This window comes from Mytilinidion resinicola (assembly GCF_010093595.1).
Source record: "Mytilinidion resinicola strain CBS 304.34 unplaced genomic scaffold BDZ99scaffold_5, whole genome shotgun sequence".
NCBI classification, from domain to species: Eukaryota; Fungi; Ascomycota; class Dothideomycetes; order Mytilinidiales; family Mytilinidiaceae; genus Mytilinidion; species Mytilinidion resinicola.
In genome coordinates this window covers 1,630,649-1,645,582 of record NW_022985441.1, presented here as the reverse complement: position 1 = coordinate 1,645,582, position 14,934 = coordinate 1,630,649, and the positions used below count along the sequence as shown (strand labels likewise).

The 14,934-nt window shown below is 51.8% G+C and overlaps 9 protein-coding genes across 9 annotated transcripts; 3 read left to right on the top strand and 6 right to left on the bottom strand.

The window, feature by feature from the left end:
* Window positions 1-358: 358 nt before the first annotated feature.
* BDZ99DRAFT_438501 (uncharacterized protein) lies at window positions 359-2,820 on the top strand (the record flags this gene model as incomplete). The annotated part of the gene is made up of 3 exons (XM_033717620.1): window positions 359-477; window positions 555-1,274; window positions 1,331-2,820. Coding segments are annotated over 3 exons (2,329 nt in total), but the record flags the coding sequence as incomplete, so codon positions are not given.
* Window positions 2,821-2,964: 144 nt separating this feature from the next.
* Window positions 2,965-3,891, bottom strand: BDZ99DRAFT_255066 (uncharacterized protein). Its single transcript, XM_033713733.1, has 3 exons — window positions 3,580-3,891; window positions 3,354-3,436; window positions 2,965-3,274 (listed from the first exon to the last, which is right to left on the bottom strand). The coding sequence occupies exons 1-3, from the start codon at window positions 3,688-3,690 to the stop codon at window positions 3,220-3,222; spliced, it is 249 nt and encodes an 82-aa protein (XP_033580352.1). The 5' UTR covers window positions 3,691-3,891; the 3' UTR covers window positions 2,965-3,219.
* A 58-nt stretch (window positions 3,892-3,949) lies between these two features.
* BDZ99DRAFT_460638 (uncharacterized protein) lies at window positions 3,950-4,352 on the bottom strand. The gene has a single exon (XM_033719430.1). The coding sequence runs from the start codon at window positions 4,288-4,290 to the stop codon at window positions 3,985-3,987; it is 306 nt and encodes a 101-aa protein (XP_033580351.1). The 5' UTR covers window positions 4,291-4,352; the 3' UTR covers window positions 3,950-3,984.
* A 464-nt stretch (window positions 4,353-4,816) lies between these two features.
* BDZ99DRAFT_568597 (uncharacterized protein) lies at window positions 4,817-5,819 on the bottom strand (the record flags this gene model as incomplete). The annotated part of the gene is made up of 2 exons (XM_033727801.1): window positions 4,817-5,630; window positions 5,736-5,819. The coding sequence occupies 2 exons, from the start codon at window positions 5,817-5,819 to the stop codon at window positions 5,148-5,150; spliced, it is 567 nt and encodes a 188-aa protein (XP_033580350.1). The 3' UTR covers window positions 4,817-5,147.
* A 1,634-nt stretch (window positions 5,820-7,453) lies between these two features.
* On the bottom strand, window positions 7,454-7,849 carry BDZ99DRAFT_349449 (uncharacterized protein; the record flags this gene model as incomplete). Its single annotated transcript, XM_033714487.1, has 1 exon — window positions 7,454-7,849. A coding segment is annotated over one exon (396 nt), but the record flags the coding sequence as incomplete, so codon positions are not given.
* Window positions 7,850-8,047: 198 nt separating this feature from the next.
* On the bottom strand, window positions 8,048-9,162 carry BDZ99DRAFT_412079 (uncharacterized protein). Its single transcript, XM_033716643.1, has 2 exons — window positions 8,560-9,162; window positions 8,048-8,506 (listed from the first exon to the last, which is right to left on the bottom strand). Exons 1-2 carry the CDS (start codon window positions 8,953-8,955, stop codon window positions 8,087-8,089), a joined length of 816 nt encoding a protein of 271 aa, XP_033580348.1. The 5' UTR covers window positions 8,956-9,162; the 3' UTR covers window positions 8,048-8,086.
* Window positions 9,163-9,538: 376 nt separating this feature from the next.
* On the top strand, window positions 9,539-10,418 carry BDZ99DRAFT_474048 (DUF1446-domain-containing protein; the record flags this gene model as incomplete). Its single annotated transcript, XM_033721866.1, has 3 exons — window positions 9,539-9,572; window positions 9,623-9,763; window positions 9,829-10,418. 3 exons carry the CDS (start codon window positions 9,539-9,541, stop codon window positions 10,416-10,418), a joined length of 765 nt encoding a protein of 254 aa, XP_033580347.1.
* A 7-nt stretch (window positions 10,419-10,425) lies between these two features.
* Window positions 10,426-11,139, top strand: BDZ99DRAFT_556952 (uncharacterized protein; the record flags this gene model as incomplete). Its single annotated transcript, XM_033727192.1, has 2 exons — window positions 10,426-10,833; window positions 10,892-11,139. The coding sequence occupies 2 exons, from the start codon at window positions 10,426-10,428 to the stop codon at window positions 11,063-11,065; spliced, it is 582 nt and encodes a 193-aa protein (XP_033580346.1). The 3' UTR covers window positions 11,066-11,139.
* A 389-nt stretch (window positions 11,140-11,528) lies between these two features.
* BDZ99DRAFT_474047 (uncharacterized protein) lies at window positions 11,529-13,306 on the bottom strand (the record flags this gene model as incomplete). Its single annotated transcript, XM_033721865.1, has 2 exons — window positions 11,529-13,179; window positions 13,245-13,306. The coding sequence occupies 2 exons, from the start codon at window positions 13,304-13,306 to the stop codon at window positions 11,529-11,531; spliced, it is 1,713 nt and encodes a 570-aa protein (XP_033580345.1).
* Between the last annotated feature and the right edge of the window lie 1,628 nt (window positions 13,307-14,934).

Below are 14,934 nucleotides of genomic sequence, written 5' to 3'. Positions count from 1 at the left end.
CGCGCTGCTCTCCAATGATACGGGCTCACGCGCTGCTGCAATCGCGTCAAGATCGAGCACCGCCCTCAGCGCCTCGGCGCCTCAACGCCTCCTGCAGACGGTGTAGGAACAGCACCTGGCCATGGCGACGGCCGCCTCCCACGCGGTGTCGTCAATCGGCCTCGCTGCCCTTTATATGGAGGTCGCACCCTGGAGATCGAGCCGACAGATGCCCATCGCCCATCAGACCTTGCCGCCAGCCGCTGCTGTCTCACTACCCAGGCACTTTTAAGGCATATGCCAGCCCCAGATTATATTTTCCGATCATGCCCCTCCCCTTCAGCTGGCCACCATCCCTCCCCCTCCACACCTCCGCAAATATGGCCCCAACCGTCGCCGCCAGCCTCGCTCCCTACTCCGTGTCCGACGACTCCCGCGCGGCAAGGCGCGTCTCGCCGGCCTCGACGGATGGTTCGCAGCAGTCGTGGAGCTCATTGGGTGCGCCCCAGCGTGTTTCCTCAGCTTCAGCTCTGTCATTCGCGCTAGCCCACAGTTCTAACCGTGATTGCTACCAGCCTCCGACAGCCTTGTCCCAAAACCGCGAGCCGAGAGCGTGGCTGCTGCATCACCGTCGAACAGTTTGCCGTTGCTATGGATCACTACGAGCAATCCGAAAGGCTTCAAGCAGCCCAGAGCCATGAAGAAGATTCGCACTCACGCAATGAACGACCATTTGCGCAAGAAAGGAAAGCGGTTGAGCGCTGCGGGTGGGCTGCGTGTGAAGCAGCAGAAACGGCCCAGACTGCACAGTGAAGACTCGAATGCATCGCAAGTGACTGAGAGCGACGACGAGGTCGAGGATGTGATGCCGTCGGACGTGGCCTTGAAGCTTTTCCACGGAACATCGAAATCAGGACACTCGCCCGCGACACCCACGTCAGCTCATGAAGAAGAGGCGAATGCTCTTGCAATCCAAACCCCTTCTCCTGGACAATGGGATAATCAACTGCTGTCCTCCATCCCTGACTCCTTTGCTGCGTGCCAACCATCTCAACCCCTCATTCAACCCCCTCGAGCAAATATCAAGCTCGCGTATGATGGGCTTACCGCGGAGCTCCAATATCTTGAGAGCCACCTTAATCCTTTTCTCTTCACGCCACAGAGGCCCTCAAACCATGCCCGGAGTAGCTTTGTATTGGAGCCAGAGCGGGCACTGGGGACGCCTGTGGATCCCTTCAAAACGATGTTCCAAGTATCGCATCCCAGGGTGTCAATAGAGCAGCTGAAGTTCCACTGTAAGCTGCTTGCTCTCTCTCTCTCTCTCGGTGCAATGAATGCTAATAGATCCCAGGCAGCCGATTCTTTGGCACCAAAGCAATGGGCCAGATCTGGATCCCCGCCATCACACGCAATCGACACGCCTTTCTTAGCACTCTATGTATCGCCTCCGCCCACCTCGACGCCTCACGCTACAGGCTCACTGAGAGCGTTGAAAGTGTCGCCCTGCGCCATGAAGTGATCCATCTGATTAACCGCAGCCTCCTCGACCCAAACACTCGCATTGACGACTTCACCATCATCGCTGTTATCCAGCTCATTTGTAGCGAGGTGATCGCCGGTAATAACGCCATGCTCGCTTTCCACGAGTCTGGCATCGAGACGATGGTTCGGCAGCGCGGAGGGCTCGAGCGTCTTGGTGTGAACGGAGCTCTTGCGAATATTATATTAAGCATATCATTCCAGTCTGCCATCTTCCGCGAAGCCCAGCCGAGTACTATATACCTCCAATACAGCTCTCGTGTTTCGTATTCCGATAATGTTCCCGGGAAAAGAATTCCCGAGTCGCCGCTTTTCTGTCCACGACCGGATTTCGAGACGTTGGAAGTCAGTGGCCTATGCAAGCCGCATACGCTTTCACTGTTAAGAGACGCAAGGGATATGACCGATCTGTACCTCGACACAGCTTCTAGCCTAACTACCACCGAAGGGAGGAGGAAGGAAGAAAAGCTAAAAGAATATCTGAAGAAATTCGTAGCCCTCCCCAGCGCCAGCGAACTACGAGACCACAACCCTGTATTCGGCGACATGATCTACGAAAGCATCCGCATAGCCTCCCTCATCCAAGCGACCGCCATAGTCAAGCGCGTCAAACTCTCCGCTGCCGTATCCATCGCCGAAGAACTCCTCAAGAAATCTCGCGGCCACAAAACCGCAACAGGTAGCAAACGCGCCAGCACCAGTAGCAACACCTCCCCCTTCACTATCTCAGCACCCACAACCACCACCGCCATAACAGCAGTCACAGCTGCCTACACGCCCACCTCCGCCTCGGCACTCGCCTATCCTCACGCCCGAAACGACTCCTTCCCACTGCCCTCGCCTTCGACACCGTCCGTGTACTCGGCCGTCTCGACACCCTTCGGCCACCTCCACTCCCCACTCGAACTTCACCCAACCCGCCCTTCCCTCCTAACCGCTCTCCACCACGCCATCATCCGCACACCGCACCAGACCGTTTGGTCCGACCTCGCCGGCGTCCTCTTCTGGGTCGGGCTCGTCGGGGGCGCGGCGGCTCGACCTACCGCGCCCCAAGAGAGTGTAGAGCAGAAAGCGACGCGCAAGTGGCTTACGGCGCTTGCGGTGCGCTGCTCGATTGTGATGGCGTTTGAGCATGGGAGCGCGGTTGTGGGGGCGTTGAGAAGGCTGCTGAGGGTTATGGAGAGGGTTGGGGGTGGGTTTGCAGAGGTGGTGGGAGCGGATGAGGAAAGGGAGGCGGGAAGGGGGAGGTGGAAGAGGAGGAGGGTTGATGAGGGAGTTGCTGGGATCGCGACGGGGTGGTGATGGGTTGGGATTGGGGTGGTAGCGTTTGGTGTTAGGGTGTATAATCAAAAGAGGAGGTATTGGAAATCGGATTTTTGGGCAAGGAAAAGAAAAAGCAAAAGGAAACAGCGACCATCGATCTTTGGGATTTTTCTACTTTGCTTCTACTACTGTATTCTTCTTGCTTCACGGTCGTTGGGTTGGAAGAAGAGAAATAGCTCACTGCGCAAGCATGTCATATCACCTACTACTTAATATACCATCATTACTACTCGCAATCTCATGATTTATCCAGTCACTCCGCTCTTTCATGGTCAAGATGTCATTCGGGTATTATTACAGGAGTAGCCTCCTTATCCCCATCCCTTCGTGTCGGTATGCCTCCATCATTGTCTGTATCACGGCTCCGTCTCGACTGGCTCAACCGAACTGGACTTTCTTGACGGTACCGTCTTCGGCGGTGTGGATGTTCAGTCTGCACGAGAAGCCCATCAGTACACCATACATCATATATAACGTGAAAGAGTCTAGGTATAAAGAGGAGGGACGCGTACCTATCCGGCTTAAAATCCATACTCGCCATATCGCCCTCCTTGATCACACGGTGCTCCTTGGGCAGCTCCTGCTTCGCGAAAGTCTATTCAAAATACGTATTAGCATTCCGTATAGTTGCATCTGCTCCGCTCGAGGAGTGTAGTGCATTGCTAAATAGAGGGAATAGATAGGCAAGGTGAGGCTAGTGGAGGGAGCCAGGTAGGAGGGACCAACGGAAGCACGTACCGTCGTATCACTCGTCTCGCCAATCTTCTTGCCCATCAGCTTGTTCGTCCAGTCGTCGCTGCTGCTGCTGGCGCCGTCTTTTGACTGCAGGCCTGGGATTACGAGGGGCATGGTTGCGGTTTGGGTGGTGCGGAAGTGTCTTGGTGATGGCTTTGGCAGGATGTGGAGCTTGAGGAGTTTGTTGGGGATCGTCGTGGTGGGTGGTTGTTTAGGTATGTGAGGTTTGGGTTTATTGGGAAGGTCTTATAAATTGGTGCTTGTAGCTTGGAGTGGCTTCTTTGTACGCATCACGCGTCGTGGTGACGTAGGCAGGCGAGGGAGGGGCTGTGGGCATGGCCAAGCTTGTCCCTCCTTCCGCTTTGAGGCGACTATTTTTTTGGGTATATTAAACGTGGAGTCTGGGTTCTAGGCAACGACATAGAAGAGAAGGCGACAAGGCGACGGCGCATGGAGTACGTGGACAATCAAGGGGAATTGCGTGGTTTGCCTTGTTGGTGGGCTTGGAGAGCGGGCGTGGACCGGTGAGGGAGATGGGCTGGTGGATTGGACGGGTACGTTTGTAGGCTGCTTTAATGGAGATAATGGGGACATATGTGAGGTAGTATAGCTGCAGAAGATAGCCAAATAGTGGCAAGAGCAGTCAGTGATGGTTTGCGGGTGGGTATCACGTGATGGCATCTTCGAAGACAGAACGTTAGATCGCAAGCCCATTGCTTAAGAGATCAACTCTAGAGTCAAGGATATGTATTGAGAACTCTTTCAAAACCGAGTGTCTACGTCGAATACGAAGCTACTGCTGTGCTGCTTTTGGTGTTATGCATATCTAGGCAGGAGCTCCTCCTAATGGGAGACTCCGCCAACTCCAATTGTATCCAGAAAACTGGAGAGTGCTTGTATATTTCGAATGCACGTGACGTATAATACGCATAGGCCAACAATAAGCGAACTTAGTAAGCTAGTGTAGCTTACTAACTAGTTATCCTGATTTGCGCTCTCCCTCCTCCTATACTACTAACACGTCTTTCATCCAAGCGAATGTCCGACACTGTCTGTAAGACCTATGCACCAAGGTAGTCCCACCAATGGGCTCTATGTATGCTCGCTTTTGTGTGAAGGGACCTTGAATATTTGAGGGGAGTATTTTTCAAAAGTTGCTTCCAAGTTAGGTGCGGCTCGCGGACTGGAAGCGAAATAATAGAGTATTGACATAAAGCATATTCTAATTTGGAGTAATGTAACTTGTTCGCGCTAACGAGAAAGAACACGGAACTATAAACCTGCCCGGGTATGAAATAACCAACACTAAATCGGACACTCCGATCTACTCGAAACACGCTTAACGCTAAACCCCAAGCTCGTACACGCTCCCCCAGTACCGCAATGATACGGGTTCCACGAGACCCGGCTCCCTAATCTGATGACAGTATTCACAATAACCCCCTACAGGCGCGTTCATGCAGAAGCAGGAGCTCGAGCTCTCCGAAGCTGTGGGGCTTCCTCCAGACTACGAGATAGTTTGGGAGACCGGACCAAGACACCAGTGCAGGGTTTTAGACATCTCGCTTGTCCTATCCCCAAGTGACTGTCGAAGACGGTGTGCTCAGAGCTGGGTCTTGAGGGTCCCGCTTGTCTTTCTCAATAGCGGTTGTTGAGATATCCCCGGTGGTATCGTCACCCCAGGTAACGGTTGTGTCTGGGGGAGTGAGGCTGATAATGCCGCCACTGACTGGTACGGTCAGATCCGGGTCGCGTTTCTCTTTTTCGATCGTTGTTGTGGATGTAACGGTGTCGTCTCCCCAAGTGACAGTAGTGTCTGGAGGGGTGAGGCCGACAATGCCACCGTCGACGGGAACGATTAGATCTGGACCCCGCTTGTCTTTGCCCCACGTGGTAGTTGTGTCGGGAGGCGTTAGTCCGATTACGCCGCCGTCGACCAGATCGACTAAGTCGGGGTTCGTATCTGCTTCGCGCTTGTCTTTGCCCCAGGTCACAGTCGTATCGGGGGGCGTTAAGCCAACTATGCCGACATCTACAGGTACTACTAGATCTCGCTTTCATAGAGTTAGCCTAGTATTCATCGACAGTACAAAATAGGTCTAAGTTGGCCACCAAAGAAATCGCTTATGAGCTTTAATGGTGTACGAATGAAGACATACTTTAGAGGCATCCGGTGTTGGAAGACCACGAACGTTCATTAACAGAGCGCTCGTAGCAACGAGTGCTGTGAACATGAACTGCATGTTGGTTATGTTAGACTGTGCTTACGAAGGGTGTGGGGTTTTTACAAGGACGACACAAGAGGAGAGCTCTCGGGCATAGACGGCCTTCATATACGTAAGCTGTGCAAGGAACGACACAATTGCCGCCTGATATCGAAAGTCACTTTGATACTCAAACGCGGCACCCGACTTCCACCTTCTAAAGAAGAGAAATCCAGGCTTTCGTATAGACAATCTGGATAAATGACGTTGCAGATTTTGAGGGAGTTGCAGCGGATATCATCGTACGTTCGCCTTCCGGAAGGGGTCTGGTCATTCCACAGCTCACACTATATGAGGTGAACAATCTAGGGAGGTGGCATCGGGGTCTATTGAGCCCTTCCTCAGAAGATAAGTGGTGCTAGCGTTCGGTCATTGGATAGGTGGCAGACCCCTTGACGAAGCCTGTCTGTGAAGGTCCATGCCCAAGGTGCGCATCACTCATCCTAAGTGGCCTGGAAAACTTGTCGTATGCCGTTTGGAATGTTCTTGCCCAGCGCAATCGCTTCCAGTGGAGCAGCCGTATCATGGGACGACGTCGTGTCTATCTGTCGAGATTGCTAATCCATAGTAATAAGGGAGGGATCCCCTCCGGCAAGGCGGTCTATCCAACCAAAAAAGCATGATCGCTGTGAGACCGTTGAGGTCTGGCTCGACCCGAGGACATGCCTCCCATGGAGCCTAAGTTCGAGCAAGGTTCGACTCGACCGTTGGAGCCATGATACTAGAAGAATTCATCAAAACCTCGCAGCCAGACCGGCGTCGATCTACGAGAGAGAGTAAGAGTAAAAGAGGCCTAGACTTTGAGCCGGAGACGTGAGCAACGCTACATATTAGTATCCAGAAGAGGTAAAAGCTCCAGAATGGCCCATCGGTAGAGTGTCTTGGGCTAGGACGATTAAATGAGTGCACTTCATATACTTGCGAAGCGAGACAGGGCGGGGCGAGCCAATTAGCAACGTGGCCATATGGCCTCATATTTTTGAAGATATTTGTAGCAGCAGTAGGAAAAAGTATATCGCAACGAGCTAGTATGCGCATGGTCTACAGTTCGCAGAGTGTGGTTCCTAATTCAAGCGCACGCCGAGATGGAGATTCACGAAGGAGACGGGTTTCTATAATTAGTACGCAGGGTATTCGAACTCCCAGATCAAGCTGTAGTGCGGATGCGCGCAGGCACTTTAGATTGAGAGGCATCAAAATCGAGATGAGTAGACCAGGGAAGACCAGGCCAACGAAGGAGTCCACGTGATCCTTCCATGAAGACCAATACCGTTGCTTTCCTAGTGAAATCAGTCAAGCTAACTAAAAAATACATTTTTGAAAATAAAACATGATGCTTCAGCCTTAACCGCTTTTCTCGATGTTCTAAGAACTCACTTATACACGTGCGGTAGAGCTGCAAGCTGTCTTATATTTTTACTTTATTATGCAAATATGAGCTCGCCCCGCACCATCGATCTCGGGTTTTGTGGTACTCTTGCAGTCTCTTGTCCTGGTATTGACGTTGTTGGGGCAAAAATAATGGGTAGGGGCTTTGTGGAAAGACAGCAAGCGTTGGCCGGCCAGCACTATTGACCGGCGGGATCTTTGAGAGATTTGATCTGAGTGCTTCCCCGCCAGTCAATGTCGGTCATAGATTTGGGAGCGTAAATGAGGCCTCTCGGTGCAGCCGTGATGCCGTGCTCATTCTTCAGATCGTCCAGCGTGATCGGAGTCTCCAAATGGTAAACTGATTTGATCTTGTAGGCGTAGTCGTATCCATCATAGTCTTTGTGTCTTGTGTTATATTCGAGATTGCCAAGTCCGTCTTCTGGAAGCGGCTCATCTCCAGGCATTCGTGTCCTTGCAGGCTCAATTTCGCAGACGTATTCGATGCTAGAGTGCGGAGATATTCGATAAAACCATATCCGTTCGATTGTGGTCTTCAGGAGATACTTTCGAAATTCGTACGTCTTTGACCCGTCGACGATCTGGTTCATGTAGGGTTCTTGAATGGCGAGGATCACGTCACGGCGGATGGGGCTATCGTCAGCCTCCAGGGTGCGCGCCTGTCCGGGGTGAGTGGCTTCTTGAACCTCGGATGATGCCATTTTTGTGTGACTTTAGCAAGAGGTTTTAGTGGGCTGAAGCTTCGTTCAAGTTGTGAGCTGGCGTTGAGGAGAAGGCAGAGGGAGTCGTCAAGGCTGCAGTTTCTCACCCAGATTTAGGTAGAAAGTAGTCACGTGATCATTCACCCGAAATTGATGCTATACTCTAACCTCAACAACCAAGATCCCAGAGTTACTGAGAACGACCATCACAAGCACCATAATCAGCGTACCCGCAATCATCGCATCCCATTGCCTCATGAGTCTCCTTACACGAGCCTTGGTATCATCTAGTAATATCCATTGTCCACGAGCTCTCCTCGCAGTTCGGAGACCTGGTAAGCCATCCAGACTTTGAAAGTTGGAGTTCTTCTGGTACCCTAGAAGTGCCCTTTTCTCGTTCATGGCTGTGGCCCATTTGTCCATAGTCCGACGGTCTGAGAAGCCATGAGCAGAGCCCACCCTCTTCTCCTCGTCGTGTGTTTTCTGACCATCCTCCTCGGCCTCGGACTCCCAGGGAGTGGTGGTGCTTTTGGAGCCGCGTATCAAAGGAACACCAAAGCCGCATGATGTTTGAAGCTGAAGAGATGTGTTAGCTTGCTCGCCCGGAAGCTGTCAGAGAGGGCTCGAACCTTGTAAACATCAAGCAAAATAATAGCTCTCGCGCCCGGTAAACTCACTAACTTTCCCATCTGGGCCGCGAGAGGTCCGAATCTCTCATCTCCAAGTTCAACGACAGTCCCTCGACAAAACAGACGCATTATTTTTGGACTGACTCCAAAGCTACAGAACATCACGGTAACTCTGCCATTTTCGTATACATGCGCTATGGTCTCACAGCCGGACCCTGTAGCGTCGACGTATGCGACAGAATTCTGGCCCAAGACTGCAAATGAGCGCGAGGGTTGACCTTTCGGACTCAAATTTACGTGCTTTCCAGCATAAGGCGCAGAGGCGACGTAGAAAAGAGGTTGTTTAAGCATAAATTCCGCATGATCTGAATTAATCGAAGGATAGAATTTCACCATCGCGGCTGAAGGATTTGGATGGGGATTTGACGAGGTTCAGGAGAAGGAGAAGAGCTGTTCGAACGAATTGAGGGGAGAAATGCTCGTGAGTTTTTGGACTGACTAACTCTGGCATAAGTCCAATCAGGTGCTCTGAGGCTTACCAGGTCCTCGTCGCCAAGTCAAGGCCCCTGAAGTGGTTAATACGATGACCTTTTGCTATCATTCTGGAGACGTTCATAGCTCCACGGAGCCCTCGACAAAAGCGCATGTGGCTGGCGTCAGAAAGTCATAGCATCTCTGTTTCTTGAGGCAGTCGAAAAAAGATCAATCTAGCTATTAAGGTAGCATTAAATGATGAAGAAATGGGCGTCGGATGAAAGGCGCCTGAACAACCCCGCACTGGTCCCGCTTCACGGCGCTATTCTCCTTACGAATCGTACACCACAACTCTCCTCCAACTTAGGTACCTCGGCCTCAATAATGTCCGCCCAATTCAATAAGGCCATGGAAAATCTTTGGTTCAGCAGCCCTTCAGAAGGGCCGGTAATGCTCGATACTAAATATTTAGAGCCCCGAAAATGCCATTCGAACAGGTCCTCAAATGGCTCCATCAAGTAGGCCCATAAGAATAGCTGGTATCTTCAACCCATACATCATTATTGAACCCAACCTAACTAAATGATAGGCTGCTCCGGCTCAGCTAGCGACCGCCGCCATGCCATGGCGATGCTCGCCGCCAACTGTGCCCACGACCCCATCGACGTGATCATCGGGGATTGGATGTCAGAAGGGAACATGACAGGGCGCGCGGCTCTGAAAGCCGATGGTACTCATTCACTCTACTCGAAAACACAATCCAAAAGCATCCGGCAAAGCTGATATGACTACCAGCCATGCCCGCGTACGAGCCCACATTCCTGGAGTCCCTAGAACCAGCACTCCTAGACATAGCCAAGCACAAGATCAAAGTCGCCGTCAATGCTGGTGCTTCAGACACGCAGCTCCTCCACTCTGTCGTCATGGAGATGGTGAAGTCTAGGAATCTGGACTTGAAAGTTGCGTGGATTTCTGGCGATGAAGTTCTTCCCGCCGTTCTTGACGCGAAAAGACGGAAAGAATCTCTATTCGAGAATATCTGCACTGGCGAGGTGCTAGAGGAATGGAGCTTCGAACCGCTGTACGCCCAAGCATACCTCGGCGGCCTAGGCATCGCCGCCGCCTTTGCTAGAGGCGCTGATATTGTAATCTGCGGGCGTGTCTCGGATGCCTCGCCTGTGATAGGAGCGGCGTATTGGTGGCACGGTTGGCAGAGATCTGATCTTGAGTTTCTCGCCAACGCATTTGTGGCTGGACATCTGATAGAGTGCTCGAGCTACGTCTGCGGTGGCAATTTCACAGGGTTCAAGGCCCTAGAAAGCAAAGGATGGGACGATATCGGGTATCCCATAGCCGAGATATCAGCATCGGGAGCCGTGTTTTGATGTCATTATGCAGGGCTACCCGGGTGCGACGCCGCATCTTGATTACCGCCTCGGGATGCCGAAGCCGTTTTTTGAGTACTATGTGACACTAATGCCGCAGGCGGCGGTTGAGCACCGCGTGCATCTGGGGGATGGGGGGAGCTTTCTGGTGGACCCGCCGCCGGAGACGAGGGTGTGGCCGCGGCAGCAGCCGAGCTGTGCGGTGACGGAAAACGGTGTGGAGCTCGGGATGTTTGGACGAACGGTTAGGGGACCGTTGGGGTGGGTTGTGCATGCGAGAAGTGGAGATAAGGGGAGTGATGCTAACGTTGGGTTCTGGGTGCGGTTCCGTGACGAGTGGGATTGGTTGAGAACGCTGTTGAGTGCAGAGATGGTAAAGGAGTTGCTGGGGGAGGAGTACAATGGAAAAGATATTGTGAGTGAGCTCTAAAAATCGGGTGGATGAGTAAGATCGGCTTGCTTAGATTCAGTAGGACCGCTTTGAGTTGCCGAGCGCTAATGCTGTGCACTTCCTGTTACATGATCATCTTGATCGTGGGGTTAGCAGTACAAGCTCCTACGACTTCTTGGGGAAGAATGTTGCTGAGTTTCTTCGGTCGAGACATGTGGATATGCCTGTAAAATTTCTTGATCGGGGGAAGCTTTGAGAGAGTGGGGTGGCAAGACAAATGAGCACCTTGGTCAGTCTTCCAGCTGCGCATTTGTTTGTTATTATTTGAGGTGCTCTAGAGCATCATCAGAGATGAAGATGAGATGTACAGTTCTAGACAGCGTGGATTGATGCAAAATCAGTCACTGCTCAGGGCTGTTCAGCATATCATCAAAAGTCTGGGGACAGCTCACGACCTAGGACAGTGCTAGGTAGTAAGTTTGGGCAGACGGATATATACTACTGCTTCGGCTCCACTCTTGCTCGTACGACACCACTTGGGCACTGTAAGGGGTACTCCAGCTAGCATGTATTAGCTCCGCTAAAAGGTAGTATAAATTCCACTTCGTTGGCCTTTACATACGTGTTTGGAATTTTAAAAGCCTATCACGGTAACACCAACCAGTCGCAAGGAGTGCCTAAACTTATGTCTTGGTACTGTATCTTCGAATTCTTGTATCTCATGGACCGATTTCCTTCATATATGGGCTGTCGTACAATCCCTTCTCGGGTAACCAGTCAACGACGTCTTCGTTCACATGCCACCCACCATCTGACCCGTTTGGTTGCGTTAAGCAGTACCACATTGACTTCCTCTGCCCAGGAACGGGGACCTTCCATCCAAAATGTATCCGTTTCCATTCTGGGATATCTTCACACCTCTTGAACACCTGGCCCTCTTGTGGGGGCCAGTCGCCAATGCTAGACCCCGCTGCTATGCCCTCTTCTAACTCTATTAGTCGTCTCAATGGGGGTGCCTCCATATCTGGAACCCAGACACCCTCCTGTGGACACCGTTCTAACATCCAAAGCGCATGTCGTCGTATGCGGCCATCGCGACATGCGAAAGTAAGAAAGGTGAGGGAGCGTATTATGCCTCCTTCTACGGACCAGGTGGGCGGTGGCCGGCGTTCATTTGGTGTAGAAGATTGAGAAGAAGTGCTTTTGGAGAAAATGGCGGCACATACATCGAGCAATTCGACAAACATGGGCATACAGTCATCCATCATGCTTTCTTCAGTGTATAAGGAATTTATAACCTTCATTGTGATGACTTTGTGGTGGGCCCTGAGGAGCAGATACCCACGTGAATCGGCTTCCGTTGGGTGTCTGGAGACAAAGGCGGCGAAGGCTGGTCCCCAAGAGGAGAGGTGCTTCAGGATGTTTTCGCGGGCAGCAAGTTGCTCGAGCGGGATATGACCAGTATTTATTGGGTTCACGAGGCGGCAACTGAAGCCTCCATGTGTAACTTCTAGTCCGAAGCGGTCAAACCATGTGGTTTGGTCAAGCGCAAGCTCGGCGCTCTCAAGGGAATATAAGGCTTGCACAGCTTCCGAGAAGGATAAAAATGAGTATGCCGGGCTTGCGTTGTGGTCGTCTAGTGCAGGAAGCGTCTTCTGCTTCAGAAGCGGTACTCTTCCGATAACACCTTGAGATGCCATGATATCTAGGCGGGTGAAGATAGGGAGCAAGTCTCTTTCTACGTCGTTGGTGAGGGGTGTGTGTGATTGGATGTATATTATATCCTGAGCCGTAGGGTCTGGTTTACTAGTGATGCTGTTGAGAATCTTGATGCATGCTGCAAGGTGGGCGAGCGCTCCTGGCGCGTTCCCTCCTAGCATTTCGAGACAACAGAAGAGTAAGCCACAGGTAAGAACAACGGGAAGGCATTGGCTCTTGTCCTGCTCCAGCTGAATACGCAGTGCTGTGACGGCTTTGCTGTACTCCCCCTGAGCGTGTATGCGCGCAGTTGGCCAGCGTGGTAGATTCCAAGGGACATGCGTTCTCACTGCTTTGAATGACTCGTGCGAACTCGCAACTGCTACGACGGCGTGTTTTACAGCAGGGACTGAATGTGCCGCTTGGAGGACTTGCTTGCACCAAATCTTCTCGTCGAAGAAGCGGGAGAACTCGAATGCAGATATAGAGCGGAAGTAGTCAAAGAAGCGCCGTTCTGTGTCATTTTCAAACCCATCGGACAGCTGGTTTCGTGTCTGGGGTGCTATGAAGACGACGAACGGATCTTGAGTGCGGTAGCCGTCGCAAATTCTGCCTGCTATTGCGCAACGGCGACAACAGGGCTTCTGCTCGTCGCATTTAACTCGTCGGGCTCTGCCAAGAACATCAAAAGGTTACTATTATGCTTAAATTGTGGCTCTCCGCACATGCCTGCATACCTGCAAGTGCCACAGCCGGTGCTGGCCTTTTTGTGGCTAATGCGAAATTTATTCCCTCCCATCTCGACAGATGGTCTGTGGTGTTGACTAGGCGGATGGCTAATCTCACCGGCACCTGCTCTATGCGAGAAACTCGATCACTAAGGGATACAGACAGCTCAAGCAAAGAACTATCGCAGTTTCAGGGCCTGAGAGCAGTATTCGTAACGGCAACTCGCGGAATCCTTCGCTAAGAATGGCTTGCAGGGACGGTGAGGTTGAACTGGAGCCTATCAAGAAGAAAAAGGAGGACGAACACGGGAAACGCGAGGACCTGCTTGGCGTCAGCGGTTTTGTAGCCTTTATGTATGTAGCTAGCAGCGACGTTGGGGGCTGGCGATCGTGGTGGGGAGGGGAATAAGGCTGAGATGAAGCTAGGGATGCACGACGTTCCAAATCGAAACCAGCTCCTTGTCATTACCGCCCAATCAAGCGACCGACATTCAGGGGTCCTCTAACGACCTCCCTGGGTTTTCAGCTGTGTTGTTGTTGTGATTCTATTTCGAGGTCCGACGAAGAGGCGTTATCAAACAGCCTGTAAATAGGAGTCCAATTGCAGGTGCCCCAATTCACAGTCCTAATAAAAGAAGTCACGCGCATCGTACACTTCATGCCCCTAGGGGAACTTGAACAGCCCTCCTACCCCAGCAAAACACATCTTCTACTCTTTCAATATGCAGTGCATCTCGATATACACTCGAATCCTGCAACTAATTGAGCGTACTCCGATTTACAGTCCTTGGAAATTACATCCTACTCCTCATGCGTTTCATACCTCCTAGGGTACCTGAACAGCCCTCCTACCCCCGCAAAACACTGCTTCTACTCGTTTAATATGCAGTCTATCTTAATTTACACTCGAACTCTGTAACCAATTGAACGTGCTCCGATTTCCAGTCCCTAGAAATTACATCCTACTCTCTATGCGCTTCATACGTCCAGAGGCACCTTTACCCCCCTAACACCCCCGCAAAACACAGCTCTACTCCTCAATCTACGCTCGGTCGCAAAATCGCCCCATTATCATAATCCTAAATCGCACGCCCTAATCCACACTTCGTAGAAATGACATGCACCTTCTCTTATCCTCGCCACCTCCAGGAGTTCCCCTAACCCGCCTTTACCCCCGCAAATCGTTACTCTAATCGTCCCAATCTCGAGCCGCTCGTAAAACTAACCTGTATCCTGAAGATTAAAAACATCATACCGATTTACACTCCCGAGAAAAGACATCCTACACTCCATTCGCTTTATACCTCTAGGAGTCCCCCAAACCCGCTCGTACCCCCGAAAACGCGCACCCTCCCACCCCAATCTAGGATCTATCACAATTTGAGCCTTAGAACAACAACATATCCCGCACCCTCCTAGATCGTGTATCCAACGCCATGCCTTTGACTATGCGGAACGGCCTCTAGGGCCCTCTACGCCCCACCCTAATCCTAGGTCTAATCTAGAGGTTCCGGAACTTGACATCGTGTGTGCGAGTATTTAAGAGTATGGGGGGACTTCAGACGCTGGTATAGCAGTCGCAAAATGAGAGTAGATGTGGGCTAGAATAAAGGGTGCTTATAAATAGTAGAAGATTGGGATGAAGATGGGCATGCAGAGGGGGACGCAGAGGGGGACGCAGAGGGGGACGCAGAGGGGG